Genomic DNA, 26,173 nt, shown 5'->3' with positions numbered 1-26,173 from the left:
CAAGTTCAAGTACGGTCTCTGCCAGGCCAGTGCTGCACTTCCTCTGCCCCCCAGGTGCCACCTGGAGCAAGAACAGGAGCCCAGCTCAGCACAGGCATACAGGGGCAGAAAACCATTCCCTGGCTCCGAGTGAGTTGCAAGCACTTATATGGCACAGCATGAAACACAGCACAACCGCCTGTTGAGGACTATGCTGGGTCCAGGCCTGTGTCACTTGTATGCTGTCACTACAAGGGTCAGCCTGGCTTAATACATCTCTGGGGGTTGCATGGAAGGAGCTTTAGAGCCTGTAATATGCTGCACCGTCTTTGGGGTTAGTACTATGCAGGAGGAAGTTGTTGGAAGCTGGACTCCTCTGTGCCTGCGCTGCAGACATGGGAAGGGGGGAGTAGAGCCAACATTAGGGACATGCAGGAAGTAGCCTGCAAACTCTAGGAGCCAGCGCCCAGCTGTCTGGCCAGGGAGAGACCTGCCTCCTCCAAGCACTCAGCTCTCCACCCTTTTACAAGGGGGCAGGAGCAAACTGGAGGCACAACTCATTCACTTCAAGCAGGAGCCCACTCTCTCCTCTGTGCTAAGAGGCACCACACATTAATAACTACACGGGAACATAACTCACTCTTTTGACTTTAACACCCAAGTTCTCTTCAATGAGGTCAAAATCATCATCCTCCAGGCGGTCATCAAAAGCTGACAGGAGAAAGCAGAGATGAGTTACTCTCCCTTTACTACTCTGGGAATGCACAAATCACTGAGAAGGGCAGAGCTTACCTAGCCCACGCAGACAGGCAGGGCAGAGGGAGAGCTATGCTCTCCAGAAGGGCAGTGTGGAAGTGTTATGCAGTCACAAAACTTACTGCGCTTTCTCTTTTTGTGGCCAACATCGTCCTCAGAGTCTCCGGAGTCACTGGCTTCTTCCTCCTCTTCCTCTTCTTCATCGTCATCATCATTAATGAATCCTTTCAGGTTTCCCTGCTCATCTTGATCATCAAGATTCTCCTCCTCCTCTTCCTCATCTGGGATGAAGAGCAATGAGTGTTAACCTGCCAAGACTCCTTCTCAGCTCTGTGCAAACAGCATCTTCCTTCACACTATCCACACAGAGAGTCTTAACTGAACGCTTTTACTGACACAGAACCCAGATAGCTGCTCACGTCAGAACCCCAACGATTCTTGTCTTGTCGTCTCATGTTCTCTCTACACAGGGAACAGGCGGAATGGTCACACTGGGAGCATTCCTTTGCTTTTACTGGTTACTATCAAATTACATGACTGCAACTCCCACTGGGGTGAAGCAGTGTATCTTCTATTGCCAAATATAAAAATCACCTAAGTACTTTAAGGAAAGGAAGCACTTAAACAGCTGAGAACATTGACTGCAGACAGTCACGCTATTATTGCACAGTTATTTCTTCATCTGCAGAGACATGGCATGTAGAATACAGCAGTGAGGCACACAGACAATTCAGCAAATTCAGAACAGAAAAGCACACTCACCATCCTCATCTTCCTCCACAAATTTCTTGTTTACTCTGGGAACAACCTCCCCATCCTGGTTGTACTCCTCCTCCGACTCCTCAGCTTCACTTTCTACAAAGTCAGACATGGCTGCAGCGTCTCACACTGCTTCACAGAAACTGGTGGAAGAAGACACATCCATTCTATCAGCAGAGGGAGTAAAACACAAGCATCTCCCCCTACTGGGTTTTGGAGAGAGGACAGCTAAAGCAAAAGGGTTTCAAATAACCTTCAAGGCCCTGAATTACCCATAGTCCACCTTGCCTGAACATACCTGTCACCAGAGATTAGGCAAGTGGAGCCAGTAGCCAAGTGCTGCTAGCTCCTGTCAACCTGCATCTCGGAGAGCAGCACACGGCACGAGAACACTCATCACGCAGCTGAGCTCCCGGACGCGGCTGAACCACCACACACAGCCAAAGCCTTTCACCCCGTCCATACCCTCACACTCAGCCGGGAAAGCAACCCCATGCTGTCACCGATGCTGCACTGCGTTAGGCACAAAGTCCAACCAGTTAAGATCTTAATACGATTAATCCTCACTCAGTTAATGAAGCCAGGGTGATTCTGAAAGAGGACGTGACTGAGTCACGCTGGCAGCCTGTTCTCCAAGCTCTCGCCGGAGATCCGGGGAGTCTCGCAGAGCAAACAGGAGAGGCGTGGAGGGAGCTGCGGGAGACAGGGCAGGGCCTGCGGGTACCCGGCTCCAGCGCCCTGCGGCCGGGGTCGCCAGAGCCAGAATGTTCCAGGCCCGGGGCCTCCGAGCAGCAGTTATGAAGTAACAAGGCACCGCAGAAACGGGACGTTTCCACGACCAGACCCTTTTGTTTGATGTTTTTCCCCAAAAGGGTTTCTGGAAGTGGTGTAACTCAGGGCTGGCACACCGGAAAGTCAATGTTCGCAATGGTGCCGCTCGAGTTCTGTCTTTGACTTCCTGTGGTTATAAAATTTGCTGTAGTTTTCAAAGGAAAAAAATTTTTTTCCTTTGTTTGTTTGTTTTTAAATACACCAGAACAACAGAAAATTTCAAAGGTCAGATGTGAGACAAAACAAATCAATTCCTCAAATGACTGTGAAGATGCAAAAGTCAACCCAGGAAGAAGTACCAGCCTCTGGGAAGGTATGAAAAGCAGCTCAGAGGAGGTGTCAGATCTAAAGCAAAAAATCTGCATGTTAAATAACATCTGATGCAAGACACACATTAAAAAAAAAAAAAGAGAGAGAGAGAAAAGAATTCCATAATACAGGGAACAATACCTACACACACACACTTCAAAATGTGCCCATAATCATCTTCCCACTGCAAACAAATAGCTGAAGGATATCAGCCACACACAAGACAACCTGACTGAGCTCCATGGGGCTTTGCCACCACACAAAGGCTGGCTTCTTGTTCAGCCCAGAGATCCCCCCATCTGGTGCACAAACACAACTACTTATAGAAAATCAGGGACTTTTTCCTCTAAAAAAGAAAAAAAAAACCTAAAAAGCTAGGCTGATCTTGGAGAATCTTTTAAGCCTTAAAATATTAATAGTTCCAAAGGAAAGTGTTGGGCATATCTCATTAGAGAAAACCCACAACAAAGAGAAAGGAAAGACCTCTGCAAGATTTCAGACGTGAGCAGATAGTAGCTCGTATTCCTTGGCTGAGGATTACGTGGCTCTGGCCAACATCTATTTACAATGTTCTAGACAGGGACAAATAGCGGCAGATCAAGGCTACTGCTCTGCACCCAGCCAGGACATCACTGTTCTTGGCTCGCTGTGGGTACAGGGTGATCCCCATCCTCAAAAGGGCACTGTAAAAGTTGCGTGTATTTGCTGGAGCATCCCTCAGAAATAACACTTCCGAGGGCTGCACAGATGCTACAGTTAAATATGCGTTCCTGCATTTTGCAGCAAATGCCACTGATGAATTGTATAACTAGATGCAGTAGAGAAACAGGGAATTGCCAAGTTCACCAGTCTCTGTACAAACAGTACAACAGCTTAACACTTTCTCACTAATTCTTCTATACGCATCTCCATAAGGACCTACTAACGTACTTGTAACTGCACGCTAGAGTGGTTTTTTTCTAGAGCGTTTCCATTTCTAAACCTAATAACGTCACTTCTTCTCCTGTCCATGATCAACACACAAAACATCCAGTAAGAAAGAGAACCCCTCGTCATAGCGCTACACTAGCATTTTACTATTTTCTGCCAGTAAAGCGTTTCATTCGCAATTCAAACTTTCTTCCTCCTCACTTGTTCTACCATTTCCTGGCAATTTCAGTTCATGTCAAATCAAATTTGTCTAGACACAAGAATCAGCTATGGTTTAGGAAACCCATCTCATTTAATGATGCAGCCTAGCAGGTTCCGGACAAGCCAACCACAGAGCAATACTGGGTGTTTTCAGCTCCAGTGAAATCCACCCAAGGACAGCGGAGATGCCACTTAACACGGCAAATAGAACCACCGGTAGCTATTACCATGGAGATGCTGAATCAAATACGTACTAATAGCGCCTCTTCCACCCTTCACTTGAGATAGGCATTCATTTGAAATAAAACAGGGAAGGAAGACAGCCAGAGACTTCTGCTAGCATGGGGGGAGGTGAACCTCAGATCAGCACTGCTGCACGGGCAGGAGCCCCAGCGTTATGCTGTTGCACAGGGAAAACCCTGCTCAAAGGGTACGGCTTGTTTGGCTCTTGAGAGGGTTTAACGGTAACCTCGGGTGTTGTGCCAGCCTAGCTGTATCGCGCCATGGGCATTTTCTCAGTATAGCGCATCAGCATCCCTGCTGTACCATACTCCCAGGATAGGGTCAAAGATTGCTGGAGCGTGGGAGCAAGGACTAAAATGCTTCAGCACTAGAGCGACAAAAAGGCAGGGAAGAAGTGCCAACCCCTGCACGCTTATCTGTCTGTGTGCAGGCCCGCTCCTACGGGTGATTAGCGCTACAGCAAAGACAGCGCACAGCCACCAGAGACTGACCGAGATGGACCAAAGACAACAGCAATACAGCAAGTAGCGCTGCGATGGCACAGCGACAGCAGGTGAGGAAAACGCGGGTACCTCCGCGCTGGGCCAGGCACCTCCAGCACTGCCTCTCCCATCCAGCAGTGATGCCAGAGAAACCCAGGGCTAAGCAATTCCACCAGCTCTGCTTCAGACCAGGAGTGTCTGCACTTTGCTCAGCTCAAGGGCACAGTGGCAATTTTCCAGAGTCCACAAGCTCCTGTTGAACAGGGCAACACAGAGCAGATAGCTGCCTTCACTGCCAGTACAGAGACCACAGATCTCTGATCAGATCAGCAGGACCGGGCTGGACATTGATTGCGCCGGGTGGCTGCAGGCACTGCGGGCTACCTCCTGCATAGGTGAGGGAATGAGGAAATGCCTTTGGAACAAGTGCTTCTTTGTGATGGACCTGAATATGCTGGAAACCAGATGTTCAGATATCAGTAAGGGCTTGGCTGCACATCCAGGTATCTGCTGCTTGCTCAGTACTACAAAACATTGCAGTGCTGGAGGCAGATGCAGCTTTGTATATTATACACAAACAGAAGTTCACTTGCTAGGTTTGGAAATGAAATACAATGAGTGCCTGCAAAATATCGCAATTTGTTACAGGAAAACTTGTGCATAGTGCCGGTTGTGGTGGCACACTGCCGAAGCAGGGAAACGACTCTGCGCAGGACCAGTCCTGGGAATAGCAGTGCCCCACAGAAGCGTCACGGCCCAGCAGCACCCATGGCTGGATGGAGAAAGGATGCAGGATGAGGGAAACCAGCAGCGTCTTGTGCTCTCCAGGCACAGGGATGACAGCTAAGGCGTGGGACGGCAGTGGTGCACGCAGGGGCACAGAATAAACAAGAAGCATCCTTACAGCGAGACATGATTATTATTCAGCAATCAGTCCAGTGGGATCCTGTTCCCTACGAGCAGCCCAAGGATTCGAGTATCCCCATTACCAAAAAAACAAATCACCAAACCCATTAACTGGGCAGTTTTGTCCAGTTCTCAGGTCCACACTTCAAAGAGAAAACAATCCAATTGCAGAGGGTTCAGAAAGCACAATGAGAATAAGAAGGCTGGAAGACTTGACTCAGCTAAAGTGTAGAGCCTACAGAAGCCCACTCTATTCATTTTTATCAATGAGATGCTCATGAAATGAATTTCATCACAGCTTGAGTACACTCACAACGGTAAAAGACTTGTGACAATAAACAGCTTATTGGGAAAACCCATACCAATTGCAAAGGTTCCACCGCTGTTCCACCACCTGAAGTTCTTGCAACAAAATCAGTTTCATTTTTCTCTAAAAACTCCTTGATGAAAGTATGCAAAGAACATGAGCAAAACAATGAATTATGCCCTGATGTTCAGTTCCACTGAAAATTAGAGACAAACATCACTGTGATAGAGAGAGGTCAGCAAAGACAGCTGCTGCAGCGTAGGAAGTCCAAAAGCTGGTGGACATACCTGCTTTGTTAGTTTTAATGCTCCCCGATGGTCCCACCTGCCCCAATACTATCAGAGCGCAGAACATCCTGGGGCAATGAGTGCCACAGTTTAATTACACACTGTGAGAAAAACACTTCCGCTTATTTCAGACCTGCTGCATGATAATTTCCTGTAAAAATAGAAAACTGATGTTCCCTGTTCACTTTCTCTGACCTGTTCTTGACTTCACGCACCTGTGTCATACCTCCCTTCAGTAAGCTGTTCCCTAAACATAGGCTTCACCTGCCAAGAAACCTGGTCATCCTTGCCACTCCTCCTAGTACCTTTTCCAGCGTTCCCCTTTTGGGGGACTAACCAAAAGTACAAACAATATCCAAGACACAAGCTGCCAACAATTTACTCATTGGTATAATTATGTTTTCTGCTTTGTTCTCTGCTCCTTTTAAGTAATTCCAAAATTTCCTTTTTTGACTACAGCTGGGTGTTGAACTCCTGTTTTAAGTGGAACAATCACTGAGACACCAACAGCTCTTTCCTGAATAGTAAAAGCTAACATAGAGTCAAATGCAGGAAGGTCTGCTACCTTCATTACATCTACAGCCATCGTGTCTCACGTACCATATTAGCACTTAGTCACTCAGTAGCACCTGGTCTCTATGCAACTTCTCACAGTTAGTTTTGGCTATCCTAAATAATTTAGTATCGAAATTCATTACTTCCCTTTCTTTCTCCATATCATTATACCCAGAAAAGAAAACAAACACAGAAGTCACTGTGAAACTCCACTATACCCGCTGTGAACACCAACCATTTATTCCTACTCTATTTGTCATTTTTAATATGTTATTAGTTCCAAAGAGGTCCTCCCCAGAGTGCAGCCCTTGAGAGCTACCTTGCTGAAAGTTTACAAATTGAAATGCCAACTCTGCAGGAATTACGCCTATGAACAAGGGTGATGAAGAACTGTAGCATATGCGGGAAACAAAGATTAGATTTTTTTCCCCCCTCTTAAAAAGCACATAAATGCTCTCTATTTCCATTATATCAGATACACCAACGCATCCACCATCTATTTTTACTACAATTTTAGCTACTTTCCCCCATAGTAGTCCCCAGGTCCTTGCAGCTCTCCAAAGCCTGCAACGAGGCAGCCATGTCGCTCCGGCGGGGCGGGTGAACCATGGCATATTCCAGGTCCCAGGAGAGCAGCCCCAAGGAGTGTGTCCCGCACCACATCCGCCTGCTGCTCGCACGGGGCGAGCTCTCCTTCTCCCTCCCGCAAGTCACGGGGTGCCGCTGCGGGGTCTGCTCCGATGGTCGCGCCAGGCTTGGTCACCCCGCTGCGGCACAGCCTCAAGCCGGGGCCCCTGCCCCACAGGGTGCAGCCTACCGCGGCGCATGGCGTTGGGGTGCCCACAGGGCCGCCCGGCACCGGGTCCCGCAGCCGGGACCCCACAGCTAGGAAGTGGGGAGAGGCCACTGCCGCCTTCACCCACAGCTGGGCACCGGCAGGGGAGCCACCATCGCCCCCCCCGAGTGGGAACCGCAGCGTGTGGGTGGGAGAGACTCCACAAACGAGGACAAGGGTGGGGGTTCACCATCCCCCATCCACAACCAAGGAGGCTCCAGCTGCCTTCACTCCTCAAATGGGGATTTGGGGGGGGGGGGAGGAAATCCACTGCTTCCACCCCACAACTAGAAGGGGGTGTCCCCGCCGCCTTCACCCCACAAGCAGGCTGGGGGGAGGCCCCCTCCCCGCCCCACAAGCAGGGACGAAGGGGGGGGGTCCCAGGGCCCAAGCACCGGAGAATCCCTACTGTCTTCGCCCCGCAACCGGGGACGGGGATTGGGATCCAGCGGCCCCACCCTACAGCCGGGCACCAAAGGGCTACCGGTTGCCTTCTCCCCGCACCGGGGACCGGAGGGAGGGGGGGGGGAAGGGGGTCTCGGTTGTCTTCGCCCCGCAACCGGGGACCGAGGAAGCTCCCCGCCGCCCCCGCCCCCGTAGCGGCCGGCGGAGGCCTCGGAGCTGGATGCGGCCCCGGCGGGGCCGCGCCGTCCCCCGGCAACCGGCCCGTACCGGAGCGGCGGGGACGGCACAGGCCGGCCAGGCCTCCCCCACCGCCGCCGGCCGCCCCCGCCCCCGCCCGGGTCCCCGCCGCCTTACCCGCCGCCGCCGCCGCCCGCGCTGGCGCCGAGGGAAAATGGAGGCCTCCGCTGCGGCCGAGAGGCAGCCAGAGGGGGGCGGAGCAGACGAGCGCGACCTCCGGCCGGCCGGAGCGGCGTCACGTCCGCTTCCGGCGGCGGCGGCGGCGGGGCGGCGAGGATGCGGGCGGCGCGGCGGCTGCTGGCGCTGGGGCTGCTGCTGGCGCTGGGCGCGGCGGCGGCGGCGGAGCGCGGTGGCCCCGCGCCCGTCACCTGCGGCTCCGTGGTGAAGCTGCTCAACGTGCGCCACAACGTCCGCCTCCACTCGCACGACGTGCGCTACGGATCCGGTAACGGCACCCCCCCCTCTGCCGCCGGGAGGGCCCGGCCCTTCCCGGCAGCCCCCGCGGCGGGGCCCGGTTCCGGTTCCGGTCGGCGCTGACCCGCCGTTCCCCCTCTGCAGGCAGCGGGCAGCAGTCGGTGACCGGCGTGTCGGCGGCGGACGACGGCAACAGCTACTGGCGGGTGCGGGGCCGCACGGCGGCGGTGTGCGAGCGCGGCGCGCCGGTGCGCTGCGGCCAGGCCATCCGCCTCACGCACGTCGGCACCGGCCGCAACCTCCACAGCCACCACTTCACCTCACCGCTCTCCGGCAACCAGGTGCGGCGCGGCCGCGGCCCGGCCCGGCCCCCTTCCCCACCGGGGGGCAGGTCCCTACCGTGACACCGGGCGGCCCCGGGAGCCCTGGGGCCGGGCCCCTGCCCCAACCGGCCCTCTCACCTCCGGGCCCGGGCGACCCCCTTCCCCGCTGCGGGGAGATCCCTGCGGTGACACCGGGCGGCCCTGGGGCGGCCCGGCTCTGTGGTCGCAGAGGGACATGGCAGCAGAAGCGACAGCAGCCCGGGTGTCCCTAACAGCCGTCCCTGCCGTGACCACACTGCGGGTCCCTGCGCTGGCCTGGGGGTCCCCCAAAACGTGGGGACGGGGGCCACGGTGAGACTCCGAGTCCCCAGTGCCACCACACTCCACTGTGAGCTGCGTGAGCTGCGGCAGGGAGGCGCAAGCCTCCACTCTGCACCTCTCCAGAGATCCCCGCTGAGGTCCCCGCTCGGCACTACACGGGGTGCTGCTTATTTTTAGGCAAACGCACAATCAGTGCCGCTAGCGGGGGTTTTTCCACCACCCCCGTGGGGGTGGCGCGGGCCGGGGCCGCCCGCCTGACGGCCGCCCTCATTGCAGGAGGTGAGCGCCTTCGGGGAGGACGGCGAGGGCGACTACCTGGACGACTGGACGGTGGTGTGCAGCGGGACCTACTGGGCGCGGGACAGCGAGGTGCGCTTCAAGCACGCCTCCACCGACGTCTTCCTCTCCGTGACAGGGGAGCAGTACGGGCGGCCCATCCACGGCCAGAAGGAGGTGCACGGCATGGCCTCCCCCAGCCAGAACAACTACTGGAAGGTCATGGAGGGCATCTTCATGCAACCCAGCGAGCTGCTGAAGGCAGAGCAGTATCACGCTGAGCTGTGATGGACTGGGGTGGAGCCTCCGAGCTCTGCCGTGCTGTGTCGGGGTTGCGGAGGGACTGCGGAACCCCCGGATGTCCTTGGGGACAGGCCTTGTCCCCAACCTGGCCGAGCACAGGCCAAAGAGCAGCGCTCGGGGTCTCTCGGTTATTTGGTCCGTGTAACGCGGGACCGTCCGTGTTGCCGGGTTCTGCCCCTTGCCGCGGGGCTCGGCAGTGGCTGGTCCCCGGGCGGAGGTGCCGAGACGAAGAGGAACACGAGAGAAGAGGAGCTGCCGAACGCTGTGTGTTCCCGCAGCCTGGCGCGAGCCCGTTGTCACCGCGCCACCCCTCTGTACCTCCCCGCTCTCGGTGTCGGGGGCTCTGTGCAGGTTTGGGACTATAAAGGAATTGAACTCTCCAGCGGCGTGTGGTCGGTTGTGTGCGTGCCCTGGCTGTGCCGGGGGCCGGGGAGCGGCCGCGGGGACTCCCCCCCCCCCCCCGCCCCGGGGCTCCCCCGCCCGCCCCGGGCTGCCGGCGGCGGTGCGCAGCGCCGAGCACCGCGTGGGGCGCTGCCGCTCACTCCGCGAAAGCGCCGCTCGGCCGCGCCGCCTGGCCCCGCCCCCGCGCGGCCCCGCCCCTCCCAGCGGCCACTCCGGGTGCGCGGGCGGTCGGCCCCGCCAGGCGGCTCGGCGCCCGGTTACCGGACGGCGGGGAGCGGCGGGGCCGGGCCGGGCCGGGGGCCGCCATGCCGCCGCTGCCCGCCGCGCTGCTCGGCCTCGCCGTCGTGGCGCTGCTCGCCGGGCTGCTGGCGCGGTCAGGGCCGCGGGGGCCGCGGGGCTGGGCCGGGGCCCGGGGCTGAGGGGGGGTGTCAGTGCGGGGGGGGGGCCTAGGGCTGGGTATGGGGGTGTCAGGATGCGGGGGGGCTCACGGGGTCTTGGGGGGGCTCTAGGGCTGGGTATGGGTGTGCCAGGATGTGGGGGGGCTCACAGGGGTTTGGGGCGGTCCTAGGGCTGGGTATGGGTGTGTCAGGATGTGGGGGGGCTCACGGGGTCTTGGGGGGACCCTAGGGCTGGGTATGGGTGTGTCAGGATGTGTGGGGGCGCTCACAGGATCTTGGGGGGACCCTAGGGCTGGGTATGGGTGTGTCAGGATGTGTGGGGGGCTCACGGGGTCTTGGGGGGGCCCTAGGGCTGGGTATGGGTGTGTCAGGATGTGGGGGGGCTCACGGGGTCTTGGGGGGCTCTAGGGCTGGGTATGGGTGTGTCAAGGTGTGGGGGGGACTCAATGGGGCTTGGGGGGGCCCTAGGGCTGGGTATGGGGGTGTCAGGGTGTGTGGGGGCACTCACGGGGCCTTGGGGGGCTCTAGGGCTGGGTATGGATGTGTCAAGGTGTGTGTGGGACTCAAGGGGGTTTGGGGGGGCTAGGGCTGGGTAGGGGGTCTTAGAAGTCTTGTGGGGAGTGGCAGGGTTGGGGAGGCCCTGAGGGCTCAATTAGGGGGTGTCAGGCATTTGCGGGGGGCCCCACAGGATTGGGTTGGGGGGGTGGGAGTGTGGGGGAGCCCTGCTAGGGCTGGATGTGGCCTATTGGGCATTTGGGGTGACCCCAGGGATGGGGTGGGGACCCGTAGGAGCTTGGGAGGGTGTCACAGGACTGGGTGGGGGGTGTCAGGGCGTGGAAGGGTTCATGGCAGTTTGAGGGGGGCCCTAGGGCTGAGTAAGGAGTATCAGTGGTTTGGGGGAGCCCAGGGGGGTCAAGGAGGGCCCTCAGGCCTGCATGTGGGGGTGCACACGGGGATTTGGGGGGCCACCATGGCTCAGTGTGAGGTATCCAGCATATGGGGGGATGCACAGGGGTCAAGGAGAGTCCCCAGGGCTGGGTGTGAGGTGTCAGGGGTGTGGGGGTGCCCCTAGAGGTGGGTGGGGGGGTATCAGGAGTGTGGGGGGGTCAACGAGAAGCTCAGGGCTGGACGGGGGGTATCAGGGGCTTGGAGAACCCACGGGAGTCAAGGTGGGGGGCTGTAGGGCATGGTGGGAGGCCTCAGGGGTAAGGGATATCGGGGGCCCCTGAGCTGGTGTTCAGAGGGCAAACGAGGCCCGTCGCACCCGGCCCCAAGCAGGGCTCCACGCAGGGAGCTGGACCGCAGCCCTCCCGGTGTCCCCGCAGGTGGCTGGCATGTCGCCTGGCTGTCACCTGGTGCCGCCAGAAGCTGCAGGCGGAGCTGAAGATCGGCTCCTTCGGCTTCTTCTGGGCCCAGAACATCAGCCTCAAGTTCCAGCAGGAGCAGCAGACCGTGGTGGGTACCGGGGCGACGGCGATCAGCTCGCCCCAGTGCGAGTTGCGGGAGGACAGGACAGAGGCAGGCAGGGTGGCTGCTGCCACTTCCAGACCCGCGAGCGAATCCCTCCAGCCCAGCTCCTGTCGCGGAGCCCCGTAGCTGGTGCCAGGCCCTTCCTCCCCCAGCTGAGCTCTGGGGTCTTTGGCTGCTCCTCAGCGCATCCCGAGCAATGCCGGGTGTTGGGGGCAAAGCAGGAGCGTCGGAGCGAGCGTTGCAGCACAGAGCCGGGCTGTCGCTCCCCTGACCTGCCTTTGTGTCCTTGCAGGAGATCGACAGCATCTGGATTTCCAGTAAATTGAGTCGGGAGCTGCCGTATGTACCCCAGCCCCCACCCTGCTCTCTTGGCTTTGCTTGGGGGTCTGCCTCATCCCTGGCCCTGCTGACTGCGGTCAGGCCTTAGTGCCTTCCTGCAAAGCCCCTTTCCTTGGGGTCTGCGCCGTGCAGGAGCCATTCGCTGTCTTCTGGCATGGCAGCGTCGTGTGGACACTCTTGTGCTGGTCCTACGCGTCCTGGGGCAGGGGGCACCCAGGCGATGGGGCCCGGAGTGCAGCATGCAAGCTCTTGTGACGGTTCTTGCTATTCTTCGGCAGGCGCTATTTTGAACTGTGTTTTGGTGAGGTGCGAATCCGCACAGATCTCCAGAAGGGCCCTGCCTTCCAGCCTTCCTTCCCGGAGGCTCCCAAAGAGGCTGATGGAGAGGAAAGCAGGGGGGACCTGACTCTTAAGCCCTCCCTGCTGAGAGTCCTTAGCCAGGTGAGGCCCTGGCTCCCTGAGAGGGTGTTGGAGGCTGCTCTGCTCTCTGACAGCCCTCACAGTACCACCTTTCTCCCAGCTCTTCTCCATCCACGTGGACTCCATCAACATCATGGTTCTGCATGTGGCCACCTCTGAGTCTCTCTGGCACATTCGGGCCAGCAAGACGCGTCTCCTCCTGGACGGTGATGGGAAGAGGTAACGCTGTGCTCGCGCCCTGCTCTGCTCCCCCAGCACAGCCCTGTTTCCCTGCCGGGCTGGGAGGCAGGGTTCCCTCTGACCCCAACCAGCCAGGCTCCACTCTTCTCCTTGCTGCGTCCTACTCAGCAGCTTCCCACAGCCACCCATGGCATGACAGACCAGCCTCTTCCTCAGAGGCTGGCGTGGTCCTTCTTCCCTTCATGATGCTAGGCCAAGCTAGAGTCATTTGTCCTCCAAATTATGAGTTGTTCTGCTGTGGATGGAGTTAGGGTCTACTCTGCTTTTGGGAGGACTTGGAGCAGGGACATGGGATCTCTGTGCCCCACGAAATGGGAAGGGAAGGTGCTTGGTTTGGAGGCAGCAGAGCCTCAACCTTAATGTGTTTTGTGGTCTCCCCAGCCTGAACTGTGAGGTGAGCTTGACAAAGGTGAACAGCAAAGTGCTACGGAGCAGCCAGCTGGTGAGTACTGTGGAGGGGAGAAATGCAATACTTCGGGCCCAAGCACAGGCTCACTGGGACACCAGGAGGACCTGTTCCAGTGCAGCCCGTCCCTGAGGCCAGGCAACACTAAACGTGAGCTTCCCGGTGCCCTGCAGAGCCTCTGGTTGCGAAGCACTTGGCTTCATGCTGTGCCCAGGGCTTCGCCTGCAGCATCCACCAGCAGGGAGGATGGGAGACTCCCCATGCACTCCTTGCCCTTGTCCCCATACAGGATGACACGTGCCTGGTGGAGGTGGCCCTGGCGCTCTCCCTCTCGCTGGAGATCAGCGTCAAGCGGCGGCTGGTGGGTGTCAGGCTGTGCGTCCAGACCCTGCAGACAGAGCTGCACGAAGGGCTCTTCTACAGCCAGCTGCTGCAGCGGGTGACTGCCGGGACCTGGCATGGCAGTGTGGGGGACCAGCCCAGCACAGGTCAGGGACAGGGACAGGCTCTGGGCAGGGCGAGGGCTGGCAGTCCCCACGCTTCTCATGCAGTCAGAGGGATCTGGCTGTGCTATCACTGCCTCCCGCTGCAGGGAGTGGGGTCTGGACAAGAGCCTTGCTGTGACCCTGCATGTCCCCCCCCCAGGCCTGGGGCAGACCCCGAAGCTCCTGTCTGTGCTGAGCAGGGAGACGTTGCAGCTCATCCCCAGGAAGGTGGAGGTGAAGCTGGAGAACACCAGCGTGGTGCTGTCTGTGAACAGCCAGAAGAGGTGAGGGGGCAGGTGAGGGGGGAGGCTGTCCTAGCTCTGATCAGTGCTGGGGACATGGACTTGGGGACAGCCATGCCATTCCCTGCTTGTGCCCTGCCCCGCCAGACTGCCAAGAGTGAGTCCTCAGTGGGAAGGACTGAGTGAGGCCTGGTATCAGGCTGTTTGGGAAGAGGGAAGGCAGTGAGCTAGCTCTCCAGTGGGACAGTCTGATGGGATCATCTCCTGATGGCATGGGAGTGCTGGGCTGGGCTGCAGCTGGGCACTGGCCACTGTCGTTGTCTGTGCCAGACAGCCAGGGACAGGGAGACACAGGACGTCACAGTTCCCTACTGGCAGTGACTCCCTCCTTCTCACACAGGTACCTCACCTGGAGCCTGAAGTTGCTGCAGTTTCTATATCAGCGTGAAGAGGAACAGATTCCGCTGCGCAACTTTACACCCACCTCAGACCTGGACCAAATGAGTGTAGACCTCCAGCTGGAGGGCAAGTAGCCAGGAGGGCACCTGCAGAGCAGGGCTGCGGTCGCTGCCCTCCACCACCCCTCACCTCTGCTCCTCTCTCCCCAGATGGCCTTCTTCTGTCCCAGAGCCGCCAGCGCATCGTGTGCCTCAACTCCCTGAAGACCAGCGTGCAAGTGAGTGAGCACTGGGCACGCTCCTGTCCGCCGGAGGGGGTGGCTCGGCTCCTGGTATGAGTTTGCTGCCACCCTGCCCTCTCCTTTCTCTAGGTCACAGCCATTGATCTCTCGGCTGCTGTGCTGCTCAACACCTGCATCATCCACTACCGCCACCAAGAGTTTTCGCACTGGCTGGGCCTGTTGGCACAGGAATACGGGAGCTGGGGAGTGCCTGTCCCCAGCCAAGGTCACAAGGGCAGGTAAACTCAGCCTCAGCGCAGCTGCCGGGGTTGCAGCTTGTTTCCTCTGGCCTGCTGCTCTCTGGCAGGGTGCCCGGACGCACAGCGCTTTCTCTGCCTTGTGCGCGGCCCGCGGGAGGGGGAGGCTGCGTGGAGGCCAGCAGGTGGTCAGAGAGCCGCCAAAAAGGTGTTCCTGTGGGCCTGCGCCCTGGCAGGCTCTCCGGGACGCAGTGCTCCAGTAACGACCAATGTTCGTCCTGCGTAGGAGCTGTCCCCAAATCATAGCACCCATCATCCTGTGTGCCTCGCTGTCCAACGTCAACGTGTCGGTGCAGCTGGGGGACACGCCTCCCTTCGCCTTGGGCTTCAACTCCATCTCTGCAGGTACAGGCTGGCGGCCGGCCCTGGGTGCCTGCCGGGCCCTCCTCGGGGAGGGGCTTCGCAGAGGCAGCGGGACTGTCCATGTCCTGGGCTTGTGGCACGGGAATGGGGAAGTCTCTGTGCTTGCTCGTGTGTCCATGCCTGGCTGAGGGCTGCTGGACCACTGCCTGGTTGTGTCCGAGTTGCTCCTTTCCTGGGCTGGTCCCGCTGGCGCGTTCGTCGGGCAACCATGAGCCTGCCTGCACTGGCCTCCTGCTCTGTGCCCGCAGACTACCAGCACCTGCGGCCCCAGAGCGTGCACCAGCGGGCAGTGCTGGCCGTGGACCACCTCTGCTGGCGCGTGGGCAACGACTCGCACATCCAGCGTGCCCCGCACCCCCCCAACATGCACGTGTGGGGAGAGGCCCTCATCCTCGACTCGTTCAACCTGCAGGTGAGTGGCAAGCCGAGGGGTGGCTCTGGGGGGGCTGCCTGTCTGCAACCCTGGGCTAGTGGCATGAGAACATGTGGTGGCAGGGGGATATCCCAGAGCCCAAGAGTGACTGGCCTGTTTGTCCTGCAGGGCAGCTACAACCAGCCCCTGGGCATGTCCAGCACTCAGTCGGACACGCTGTTCCTGGACTGCACCATCCGCGGGCTGCAAGTGGAGTCGTCGGACACCTGCACCGAGTGCCTGGCCCGAGTCCTGCCCCTGTTCTGCCCGCGGCCCAGCGGAGCTGAGCTTGCAGAGGAGCCACCCTCTTCCCCAGGGGAGCCCTGGGGGCTGCTGTGGAAGGTGGATCTGAAAGTGGAGGACGTGAACCTTTTTACACTCTCTGCCCTGGTTGGTAAGTGCAGCTGTAGCATCCAGACTGTCTCCAGATGGCTGTCCCAAAACAACGCGGTGGTCAAAGGAATGTGGCCTGTTCCTCCTCCGGGCCTGCAGTGCTGATGTGCCATCTGTCCAGGTGCCCTGGAGCTGCGGCTGGACACGCTGACTGTCCTGGGGAGTGCCGAGAGCTGCACGGTCAGTGTCCAGGGCATGGTGCTGGCCTTGGTGAAGAGCATCACAGAGAAGATGCAGCTGTGCTGCAAAGCCCCTGCCATCCCCAACCCAGTGGCCAGCCTCTCCATGCTCTCTGTCACCTACCACAGCAGCATCCGCTCCCTGGAGGTTGGTGTAGGCCCTGGGTCTCTGCTCTATCCCACACCAGAGGGGCCGGGATGGACGGGGCGGGGGGAGGATGGGCTGGCATCAAAAGGGGATGGAGAAGGGAAGGGGGCTGTGCTGGGCCTGGATCTGGCAGTAATTTGGTGCTGCTCGCTCCCGCCACTATAGGTGCAGTGCGGCGAGGGGCTGGTGGTGCTGTGGAGCCCGCCTGACCACATGCACTTGTACCATCACACCCTGGCCACCCTGCAGTGCCACGAAGCCCTGCGGAGCGCCGTCGGCCACAGGACACCTCCTTCCCTGCCCGTGGAGGGCCCAGTGTCGGAGGCAGCCGCCCCTACTGAGACGCTAGGGCCCCTCCAAGCAGACGGGACTCCCCCCAAAAGACTCCTGTCCCTATTGCTAGAGCTGAGCTCTGCCAAGGTCACAGCCTTTGTCTCTGAGGTCAACTACATCAGCCTGGCTGCTGAACGGGCATCCGTGAATTGGCACGGTGGTGCCCTGCATGGTTACTGCCCCGAGCTGGCTGCCGGCTTTGACGGACACAGTATCTTCAGCTTCAAGGAGGTGGAGGTGAGGCTGCTGCCAGAGCTGGAGGAGGTCATCTTGCACCGTTGCGCCTTCCCCACCCTCCACACCCTCCGCAACCGTGGCTGGGCCTTCTCCTTTGCTAGTGTGACCATTGAGTTCCCCTACCAGTATGACTTTTCCCACACACTGGACGCTGCTGTGGGTGTGCAGAAGTGGCTGAAAGGCCTGCACCGGCGCGGGCGCCCTGCCAGCACGGCCTTGCCCCCTGACCTCCTGCTCAAGGTGGAGCACTTTTCCTGGGTCTTCCTGGACGACGTCTTCGAGGTCAAGCTGCGAGACAACTATGAGTTGATGAAAGATGAGAGCAAGGAGAGTGCCAAGCGATTGCAGCTGCTGGATGCCAAGGTGGCCGCGCTGCGCAAGCAGCATGGCGAACTGCTGCCCGCCCGCAAGATAGAGGAGCTCTATGCCTCACTGGAGAAGAAGAACATCGAGATCTACATCCAGCGCTCGCGGCGCTTGTATGCCAACACACCCATGCGGAGGGCCCTGCTCACCTGGACCCTGACCCACCTTCAGCTGGTGGCCCTGGCCGACGAGTCTTTCCATGGCACGGAGCATGTGTTGGAGCAGATGAGGGACCTGGACAGTGTCAGCCCGTTCCCCTCCGAAGGGCTGGAGATGGTCACCCAGTGGTGCCGCATGATGAAGGGCAGCGTTGGCAGCTTCTTTGGTGAGTGGCCCCACACAGGGTGCCCTCCGAGTACGGCATGGTGGCTGCATGGTCTGGGCTCCCAGGACGGAGGCCTACTGGTACCATGCGATTTGTGGCCAAGCTGGAGAAATGGTTTTCAGAGGTTTAAGGGAGTGGGAAGGGATCAGAGACAGGAGAGTGATGGGGCTCTGGCTCCTGCTGTGGCCCAGAATAGGGGACCAGAGCAGCGTCCCTTTGCTGCCCTGTCCTCTAGCCTTACTTCTGACCCGCAGTGCGGATCCGCGATTATCCTCGCTACCTCTTTGAGATTCGGAACTGGCAGCTCTCGGGCCGGCTGATCGGAGCGGAGCAGTGCGGCCAGACCTGTTCCCGGCGCCGCCAGGTCCTGAAGTTGGGGTTGCCCTGGGGGGACGTGACGGTGGAGAGGAACATGCCACCCTTGAAGTTCTACCATGACTTCCATTGTAAGAGCTGGAGAGACAGGGGGGACGGGGCTCTGTGTGAGGGCAGAGATGGGGTTGTGTGGGGCACACTGAGAGCTGAGCCGACCCCTGTGTCCCCAGCGGAGATCTCCCAGTTCACCATCGTTTGGGGGCCCTGCTGGGACCCAGCCTGGACCCTGATTGGCCAGTGCGTGGATCTCCTCACCAAGCCCTCGGAGGACCCCAGTGCCCCGTTGCCCTGGTGGGACAAGAGCCGCCTTCTCTTCCATGGGGACTGGCATATGGATATCGAACAAGCCAACCTGCACCAGCTGGCCACCGAGGTGAGTGCCACTGGGATGGGGAGCAGAGCATGGCATGGGGCTGGCTTACACCTGCCTCACCCCATTCTTGTCCTTGCAGGATCCCTACAACACCACGGAGAACATGCACTGGGAGTGGAGCCACCTCTCCTTCCAGTGGAAACCTGGGCAGTTTGTCTTCAAGGGCAACCTAGACATCAACGTCCGAACAGCCTCCAAGTGAGTGTGTGCCGAGGAGCACGAGGGCTGCTGCACAGTGCTGGGGGAGTAACCGGAGGCCTCCCTCCCCATGCAGATACGACGACTGCTGCTTCCTGCACCTGCCTGACCTGTGCATGACGCTGGACCTGCAGTGGCTGTGCCATGGGAACCCCCACGACCACCATGGCGTGGTGCTGCGCTCCCCCGACTTCCTGCCTGAGGTGCCAGTGGGGCAGCAGTACGACTCGTACCGTGCCTTCCGCTCTGAGAACCTCAACCTCTCCATCCGGATGGACCTGACACGGCCCAGTGAGGGTGGGTGATGGCACCCTAGGGACCCCCTCGCCAGGCGAGGGAGCTGGGGCGGGGCATGCTGGTTTTAGCAATCTTTGTCCGTTCTGCGCTGTGACTGCTCTGCAGTCCAGGGTTGGGGTGCAGCCGTGTCCCTGCCCTGCAGTGCTGATGACGGGTGTATTCTCAGAGCACTCCCAGCCCCGGATCCTGCTCTACAGCAGCACCCTCCGCTGGATGCAGAACTTCTGGGCCACATGGACCAGCGTGACGCGCCCCATCTGCCGTGGGAAGCTCTTCAACAACATGAAACCCAGTAAGAAGAAGCTGGGGCAGCATTACAAGCAGCTATCTTACACTGCGCTCTTCCCCCGGCTGCAGGCAAGTCCTGGGGATGGGACCCCACGTTATCTCCCTGCTCGGCCTGGGCTGGGCTCTCAGCCCTTGCTCTCTGCCCCCTTGCAGGTGCATTACTGGGCCTCCTTTGCCCAGCAGCGGGGGATCCAGGTGGAGTGTTGTCAGGGGCACATCTTCACTCGCGGCACCCAGCGGCTCATCCCGCAAGGTGAGGCCAGGCCCTGCTGGCAGTGACTCTGGGCAGGGCAGGGCACGGCTGATGCCTCTCCCTGTCCCCAGCTGGTACGGTGATGCGACGCCTCATTTCGGAGTGGAGCATCACGCAGATGGTGAGTGACCTGAGCCAGGTCACCGTGCACCTCATGGCCTCTACCTGTGACGAGAACGCCGACCACCGGCTTGACACCCTGGTCAAGAAAACCCACCTGCTGAGCCTGTCCTCCCTCACCTACCAACGGCACAGCAACCGCATGGCTGAGGAGGTACCACTGCAGGGCAGGGCATGACAGGCATAACCCAGCCTGCACTGGCTTGATGGCATCCCCCTAGGACAGGGAATCTTGATCTTTGGATGCAATGGGGAAGGGATGTGGCTGGAGAAGGGACAGACCTGCAGGTCTGAGCGCTTGACCAAAGGGGTGCCACGTGCCCTGTTCCAGCCACTACACCCCTGGTATGGGGCCCTGCTGTAGGGCTTGGGGATGGTCCCCCAGGCTGATCCCTATGCTCTGCCTGCTGGGGGCTGGCAGGTCTCCCAGCCTCCATGTACAAGGCCCATACATGTCCAGGTACGTGGGCTGGCAGTGGCCTTGCTGTGATGGGGCTCTGACCCTCTGTCCTCAGGAGCTGCCCCTGCGGGATGGGGACGACGGGTTCCACACGCACCAGCTGCACCTGGTGGACCTGCGTGCGTCCTGGACCACCACGAACCGGGACATCGCCTTTGGCCTCTACGATGGCTACAAGAAAGCGGCTGTGCTCAAGCGCAACCTATCCACCGAGGCCCTGAAAGGACTGAAGATTGACACGCAGCTGCAAGCCAAGAAGCTGAAGAGGGGCCCACTCTCTGCTCACTCCGTCCCTGCCAGAGTGACTGTGCCCATCACCAGTGGCCGTCCTGAGAGAGCCTCCTCGGGGGGTGAGCATGGCAGGGAGGGGAGCAGGCAGGCCCTGAGCTCAGGGCTTTCAGCCCCCCTTAGGGAATCCTGCTTTCCGCACCCTGTTCCTGGCTCCCAGCCCTGCATGGCAGACCGTGCTTGTCTCCCTCCCAGACCTGCAGAGATGGAGGGCACTGGGAGCGGGTGGAAAGTCCCACACAGCAATGGCCTTGCTGCATGTAGCATCCTAGCCCAGGGCTATGCCTGCCTTCACCCCGTCCCCCCAGGCCAGTCCATCTCCGTCCTGTACTGACCCTTTCACCTTCCCCAGGGGCCTACATGCTGCAGAAGCTCATTGAGGAGACGGACAAGTTTGTGGTCTTCACGGAGGAGGAGTCAGGGGCAAGTGAGCAACTGTGTGGCATTGCTGCCTGCCAAACCGATGACATCTTCAACCGCAACTGCCTCATTGAGCTAGTCAACTGCCAGGTACCTGCCTTCGGCCAGCCTGCCTGCACCCACATTCTCTGCTGCCTGTGGCCTCGCTGTGAAGGTGGGCCATGTCCGGCCTTGGAGGGCTCCTCTCATCCCCAGGGTCTCTCCCCCCACAGATGGTGCTGCGCGGTGCGGAGACGGAGGGCTGTGTCATTGTGTCTGCTGCCAAGGCCCAGCTGCTGCAGTGCCAGCACCACCCCGCCTGGTATGGGGACACACTGAAGCAGAAGACATCTTGGACCTGTTTGCTTGATGGCATGCAGTACTTCGCCACGACGGAGAGCGGCCCCACCGAGAGGGAACACGGGCAGCTCTGGCTGGAGGTAAGCGCCTGGGGCAGCCGGGATGGGCTCAGTAGTGAGTGAGCTGCGTGGAGGGCAGGTAGTGCTGCCAGTGCCCTGGCCAGGGCAGGGAGAGCGGGGACAGCCACCAGTGCCTCCTGCGTCCCCAGGTGAAGAATATCGAAGAGCATCGGCAGCGGAGCCTGGACTCGGTGCAGGAGCTGATGGAGAGCGGGCAGGCGGTGGGCGGCATGGTCAGCACCACCACAGGTACTGCCTGTGGGGCATGTGACCACAAAGTTGAGAGCACACAGCCTGTTCCCAGGCTGGCTCCGGGAGCTGGCTGGCTGCTCTGAGCCCCGTGCTCGGGGTCTCCAGCCCACAGGGGCACAGTGCTCTGACCACGGTCCCCCTGCCCATCCCTAGACTGGAACCAACCCTCAGAAGCACAGCAGACCCAGCAGGTGCAGAGGATTATCTCTCGCTGCAGCTGCCGCATGTACTATATCAGCTACAGCCATGACATTGACCCTGAGCTGGCCACACAGATAAAGCCCCCCGAGACTCCTGCCAACCAGGAGAAGGAGGATCTGCTGAAGAAGCAGGAAGGTGAGTACATCTAGGCAGTGTGTCTCAGTGGGTAGAGCTCTGGGCTGACCCACAGGTGCCTGCTGAGTCCAGGGATGGTCTGTCTTGTCCCTGCTGTGATCAGAGGGGTGCCTACAAGAGTGATCCCTAGCCACATGGCCATGCACCAGATGATGCTGGACATGCTGTGCCTGCTGGAGCCAGTGTAGCCACCTCAGCTTGTTCACTGTCCTTCTCCATCACTGGCTGGTCCATTAATGCTGGTCCCAAGGTGCATCCTGAGAGATGCTATCTCTGGCCGTGCTCAGGCCCCACATGTCCTTTGTGTGTCCCTGCAGGAGCTGTGGACACATTCACGCTGATCCACCATGACCTGGAGATCTCCACCAATCCTGCACAGTATGCCATGATCCTTGACATAGTCAACAACCTGCTGCTGCATGTGGAGCCCAAACGCAAGGTACCTGTGAGGCCCTGGTCGCTACGTGACTTGCGTGCACCCAGGGCACTCCTCACCTTCCCCTGTCCCTGTGTATAGGAGCACAGTGAGAAGAAACAGCGGGTGCGCTTTCAGCTGGAAATCTCTAGCAACCCCGAGGAGCAGCGCAGCAGTATCCTACACCTGCAGGAGGCCGTGAGGCAGCATGTTGCCCAGATCCGCCAGCTGGAGAAGCAGATGTACTCCAACGTGAAGGTGAGCCCACATCCCTGGCAGGGCTGGCTTCCCTGGGTCCCTGCTCTGGAGCGGAGGATGCTGAGGGCTGCCTGTCCTTTAGTCCCTGCAGGACGACAGCAAAAACGAGAGCCTGCTCGACCTCAACCACAGGCTGCAGCAGCAACTGAGTCAGGAGAAAGCTGACCTGCAGCTGGAAAGCGAGGAGTTGAACATACTGATCAGGTAGGAGTCATCTTTGGCTTCCCCAGAGTTGTACCCTCCTTCCTCCAGAGCTCCTGTGTCCCAGCACTACCTCTTCTGCTGCAGGTGCTTCAAGGACTTCCAGCTGCAGCGAGCCAACAAGATGGAGCTGCGAAAGCAGCCGGAGGACGTGAGTGTGGCACGGCGGACCGAGTTCTACTTTGCCCAGGCACGCTGGCGCCTCACCGAGGAGGACGGACAGCTGGGCATAGCTGAGCTGGAGCTCCAGCGCTTCCTCTACAGCAAGGTATGGAGCCGGCTGGCGGCACGGGCAGCCCCTGGGCCAGGGCCCAGGGTGCGTGGGGCTGACAGAAGTGTGTGTGCAGGTGAACAAGTCTGATGACACTGCAGAGCATCTGCTGGAACTGGGCTGGGTCACGATGAACAACCTCCTGCCCAACGCTGTGTACAAGGCAAGTGGCAGCCTGAGGGAGCAGCCCTGCACCCTGGCGTCCCTGGCCAGGAAGGGAGAGGAGGACTTGCTGCAGCTGGGGGCGGGCCAGGCATGGTTGAGTCTGTCCTCACCCCTCTGCTCTCTGTCCTTTGTTGGGTGGTCCCTGGGTGCCCTGGCATGGCCAGCTGCCCTATCCTCACCTCAGGCCACCCGCCCTGTACCTGGGGTTCCTTGAGTGCTGTGGGACCCCTTGGTTGCGCTGGCCAGGGAGGGAGGGTGGGCACAGCTGGTTGACCATCCGCCCTGTGTCCTGGGGACCCATGGGTCCCTTGGATGCCCTGGGACTGGGCCTGGCAGGCTGGCATGTCCTCACCCCAGCCACCCACCCTCTTCCCTGCAGGTGGTGCTGCGTCCCCAGAGCTCCTGCCAGTCTGGCCGTCAGCTGGCACTGAGGATCTTCAGTAAGGTCCGGCCGCCTGTGGGAGGCATCTCCATCAAGGAGCACTTCGAGGTGCTGAGACTGGGCTTGGGAGGTGACATGGCCCCGTGGGACATGGGTGGCGTCTGCCTAGCTCTGACGCACTGCTCTCCCTCCAGGTGAACGTGGTACCCCTCACCATCCAGCTCACCCACCAGTTCTTCCACAGGATGATGGGTTTCTTCTTCCCTGGCCGCAACGTGGAGGAGGAGGAGGTGGGGGATGAGGAAGACAAGTCCAAGCTGGTGACAACAGGTGAGGGGAGTGGGAGGCACATGGCACAGCTTGGTCCTCCTCCTCCCTGACACCAGTGATGTCCCTGAGCTGCTTTAGTTGTGTCTAGCATTTGTTTGTGGCCAGCTGCTGGTGGGCCACACATCAAGGAACAAGGACTTCTGGGCTCCCCTGCAGGCAGGGACTCGTTAGGGAGAGCAGCAAAGCCGTGAGGGATCTGGGTTGTGGCTGATCCCAGATGGACACCAGCCATCATGTCCTGCCCGCCCATGTCCTGGGGATTTGGATGCATAGGGACAGGCCAGGCCTAGCCTGGTGTAGGAACAGTGTGGCCTGCTCTGGGGTCTCCAGTTGAGGCAGTGCAGGCAAACTGGGAAGGGGCTGGAGACCTCCCTGTGGGGAGAGCCAAGGGAAGCGTGGATGAGCAAACGAAGGCAGAGCAAGCAGATGGGAAAGCCAGAAGAGCGTGGACAGGTTGCTGCGGGCTCTGTGCAGCAGCTGCGTGAGGCGCCCTTGGGGCTGGGGTTCCCCGCGACCTGGAGCCCCTCGCAGCTCTGTGTTTGTCCCAGGGATACCCGTGGTGAAGCCGCGGCAGCTGATCGTGGCCGACGACTCACTGGGCCCAGGGAAGGGGGTCGCTCAGGGACTGAATCGGACGTCAGGGGTCAGAAGATCTTTCCGAAAAGCACCCGAGGTAATTGCTGCTTGTGGGGGGAGTTTGGGAGATCCGTGCTGTGGAGCCCCCATGTTCCTGCCCCCACACCAGGGCAGCTTCCACAGCTCCCTGGTGAAACAGTGCCATGGCCTGGTGCCTGGCTGTGTCCCCTCTCCTCATGGCTCTCGGCTCTGTCCCCAGCATCCCGTGGATGACATCGACAAGATGAAAGAGCGTGCGGCCATGAACAACTCTTTCATCTACATCAAGATCCCACAGGTGCCACTCTGCGTCAGCTACAAGGTGAGGGACCTGCTGACCGTGGGAGGGGGGTGCTGGGGGGCCATGGCTCCTCTGGCCAGGGATGGCCTGGGGGACTGGCCCACCCTGGGTGACACCCCTGTCCTCTGCCCAGGGCGAGAAGAACAGTGTGGACTGGGGAGACCTAAACCTAGTGCTGCCGTGTCTGGAGTACCACAACAACACGTGGACATGGCTGGACTTCGCCATGGCGGTGAAGAGGGACAGCCGCAAGGCCTTGGTGGCACAGGTACGGGGGGACAGTGCTGCCTTGGCCTTCTCCCCTTGGGCGGCACCAGGGGCCCTGAGCTCGCAGCCTCCTTCCCGCTTGTAGGGAGGGTGCGGGAGCCGCTCTGCGCAGGACAGAGGCAGCAACCCCATCCTGGGCGGCTCGATCTCCGGAGTGGGAAGCGGCCAGGCTGGCTCGGCAACGTGGGCCCTCACCCACACGAAGGGGCCTGGGCTGGGTGCGGCCGCTTGGCGCTGAGGCCACCTCTCCCGGCACAGGTGATCAAAGAGAAGCTACGCCTGAAGCCGGCAGCTGGCGCGGAGGCCCGGGGCAAGCTGGAGAACAAATCGGACGGGACCATCCAGCAGCAGGAAGAGGACGAGAAGGCGCGCCTGCTTATCGGGCTGAGCGTGGGCGAGAAGAACCCCAGCAAGAAGTCGATTTTCGGCAGGCGCAAATGAGGGCAGCACCCGGCAGGCCGGGAAGGGACTGGGGCAGCCCGTGCTCCCCCCGCCGGGGGGACCGCCCCGTGGCAGGGAGGGCCGCGTGCCGCTCAGCGTGGCGAGGCCCAAGGTGGGGGTTAGCCCTGCGCAAGCCCTCGGTGGCCCGATGGCCGCGGTGCGGGGCAGGGGTGCGGCAGCACGGGGCCGAGGGGTGCAGCACTGCTCCGGGGCCGCTCCGGGGGGCGCAGCCCCCAGTGCCAAGGGCTCCCGCGAGCTTCCCGCCTCCCTGCTGTGCGGATGCTGGGCCAGGCCCCTGGGCCCAGTGAAGCAGCAGGATCGCCCAGGCTGGTTACCGCCTGGGAGAAAGGGGAACGGGAGAGAGTTTAAATAAAGAGTTTTTAATTTGGAATCGCCTCTGTCCTCTGGGTTGGCACTCACCTCACTGCTTGTGCCGCAGCGTGGGGGACAGCGCTGGTCCTGCTCTTGGCTCCCGCAGTGGGCAGCACCCACGTTTGCACGGCTTTACCGCTGCCTTTTCCCCGTCGGCTGCTCGGGGCGGCTCCCGGCAGCACCAAGCTCAGGGGCTCGTGGCTCCCTCGCAGCAGCTGCCATCGCCCTGGGCTCAGCGTTTGCCAGGCCTTGCGCAGCTCCAGCCCTGCGTCTGCACCCAGAGCCGCACTGGGGCTTGGGGGGGTGGAGGGGGCTGCCCTCACCGGTCCCCGAGGTGGAGCAGG

At 60.1% G+C, this 26,173-nt stretch overlaps 3 protein-coding genes across 3 annotated transcripts in view; 2 read left to right on the top strand and 1 right to left on the bottom strand.

The window, feature by feature from the left end:
* Positions 1–8,219, bottom strand: part of SUPT6H (SPT6 homolog, histone chaperone and transcription elongation factor) — a 31,767-nt gene extending 23,548 nt beyond the window's left edge. The window contains exons 1-4 of the mRNA XM_067309417.1: positions 8,140–8,219; positions 1,498–1,637; positions 858–1,016; positions 620–690 (exon numbers count right to left, since the gene is read on the bottom strand). Coding sequence (XP_067165518.1) covers positions 620–690; positions 858–1,016; positions 1,498–1,606 — 339 coding nt within the window. The 5' untranslated portion in view covers positions 1,607–1,637; positions 8,140–8,219. The remainder of the gene's footprint in view (positions 1–619; positions 691–857; positions 1,017–1,497; positions 1,638–8,139) is intronic.
* Positions 8,220–8,290: 71 nt separating this feature from the next.
* Positions 8,291–10,039, top strand: SDF2 (stromal cell derived factor 2). The gene is made up of 3 exons (XM_067309553.1): positions 8,291–8,467; positions 8,581–8,777; positions 9,357–10,039. The coding sequence occupies exons 1-3, from the start codon at positions 8,299–8,301 to the stop codon at positions 9,642–9,644; spliced, it is 654 nt and encodes a 217-aa protein (XP_067165654.1). The 5' UTR covers positions 8,291–8,298; the 3' UTR covers positions 9,645–10,039.
* Positions 10,040–10,366: 327 nt separating this feature from the next.
* Positions 10,367–25,848, top strand: BLTP2 (bridge-like lipid transfer protein family member 2). Its single transcript, XM_067309429.1, has 39 exons — positions 10,367–10,434; positions 11,785–11,914; positions 12,222–12,268; positions 12,547–12,709; positions 12,789–12,907; positions 13,310–13,370; positions 13,624–13,822; positions 13,980–14,103; positions 14,462–14,586; positions 14,670–14,737; positions 14,831–14,979; positions 15,224–15,342; positions 15,609–15,772; positions 15,902–16,166; positions 16,287–16,492; positions 16,658–17,753; positions 18,008–18,199; positions 18,299–18,501; positions 18,581–18,699; positions 18,776–18,996; positions 19,163–19,353; positions 19,438–19,537; positions 19,609–19,811; positions 20,173–20,467; positions 20,758–20,915; positions 21,038–21,244; positions 21,373–21,472; positions 21,629–21,811; positions 22,129–22,250; positions 22,329–22,484; positions 22,567–22,688; positions 22,773–22,953; positions 23,033–23,119; positions 23,501–23,611; positions 23,698–23,833; positions 24,382–24,506; positions 24,669–24,770; positions 24,883–25,017; positions 25,275–25,848. The coding sequence occupies exons 1-39, from the start codon at positions 10,367–10,369 to the stop codon at positions 25,455–25,457; spliced, it is 6,735 nt and encodes a 2,244-aa protein (XP_067165530.1). The 3' UTR covers positions 25,458–25,848.
* The last annotated feature ends 325 nt before the right edge of the window (positions 25,849–26,173 follow it).

Source organism: Apteryx mantelli, chromosome 22 (assembly GCF_036417845.1).
Source record: "Apteryx mantelli isolate bAptMan1 chromosome 22, bAptMan1.hap1, whole genome shotgun sequence".
NCBI lineage: Eukaryota > Metazoa > Chordata > Aves > Apterygiformes > Apterygidae > Apteryx > Apteryx mantelli.
The sequence above is the reverse complement of the archived record's forward strand: the minus strand, read 5'-3'. Positions and strand labels throughout refer to the sequence as shown.

What these genes read in the sequence shown, in the direction of transcription:
- SDF2 (XM_067309553.1), top strand. Translation starts at nt 8,299, where the DNA reads ATGCGGGCGGCGCGGCGGCTGCTGGCGCTGGGGCTGCTGCTGGCGCTG. An exon ending in CGACGTGCGCTACGGATCCG is followed by an intron (nt 8,468 to 8,580) that starts GTAACGGCACCC and finishes CCCCCTCTGCAG; the next exon opens with GCAGCGGGCAGCAGTCGGTG. An exon ending in CACCGCTCTCCGGCAACCAG is followed by an intron (nt 8,778 to 9,356) that starts GTGCGGCGCGGC and finishes CCCTCATTGCAG; the next exon opens with GAGGTGAGCGCCTTCGGGGA.
- BLTP2 (XM_067309429.1), top strand. Translation starts at nt 10,367, where the DNA reads ATGCCGCCGCTGCCCGCCGCGCTGCTCGGCCTCGCCGTCGTGGCGCTG. An exon ending in AGCCAAGGTCACAAGGGCAG is followed by an intron (nt 14,980 to 15,223) that starts GTAAACTCAGCC and finishes CGTCCTGCGTAG; the next exon opens with GAGCTGTCCCCAAATCATAG. An exon ending in CCATCAAGGAGCACTTCGAG is followed by an intron (nt 23,612 to 23,697) that starts GTGCTGAGACTG and finishes CTCTCCCTCCAG; the next exon opens with GTGAACGTGGTACCCCTCAC.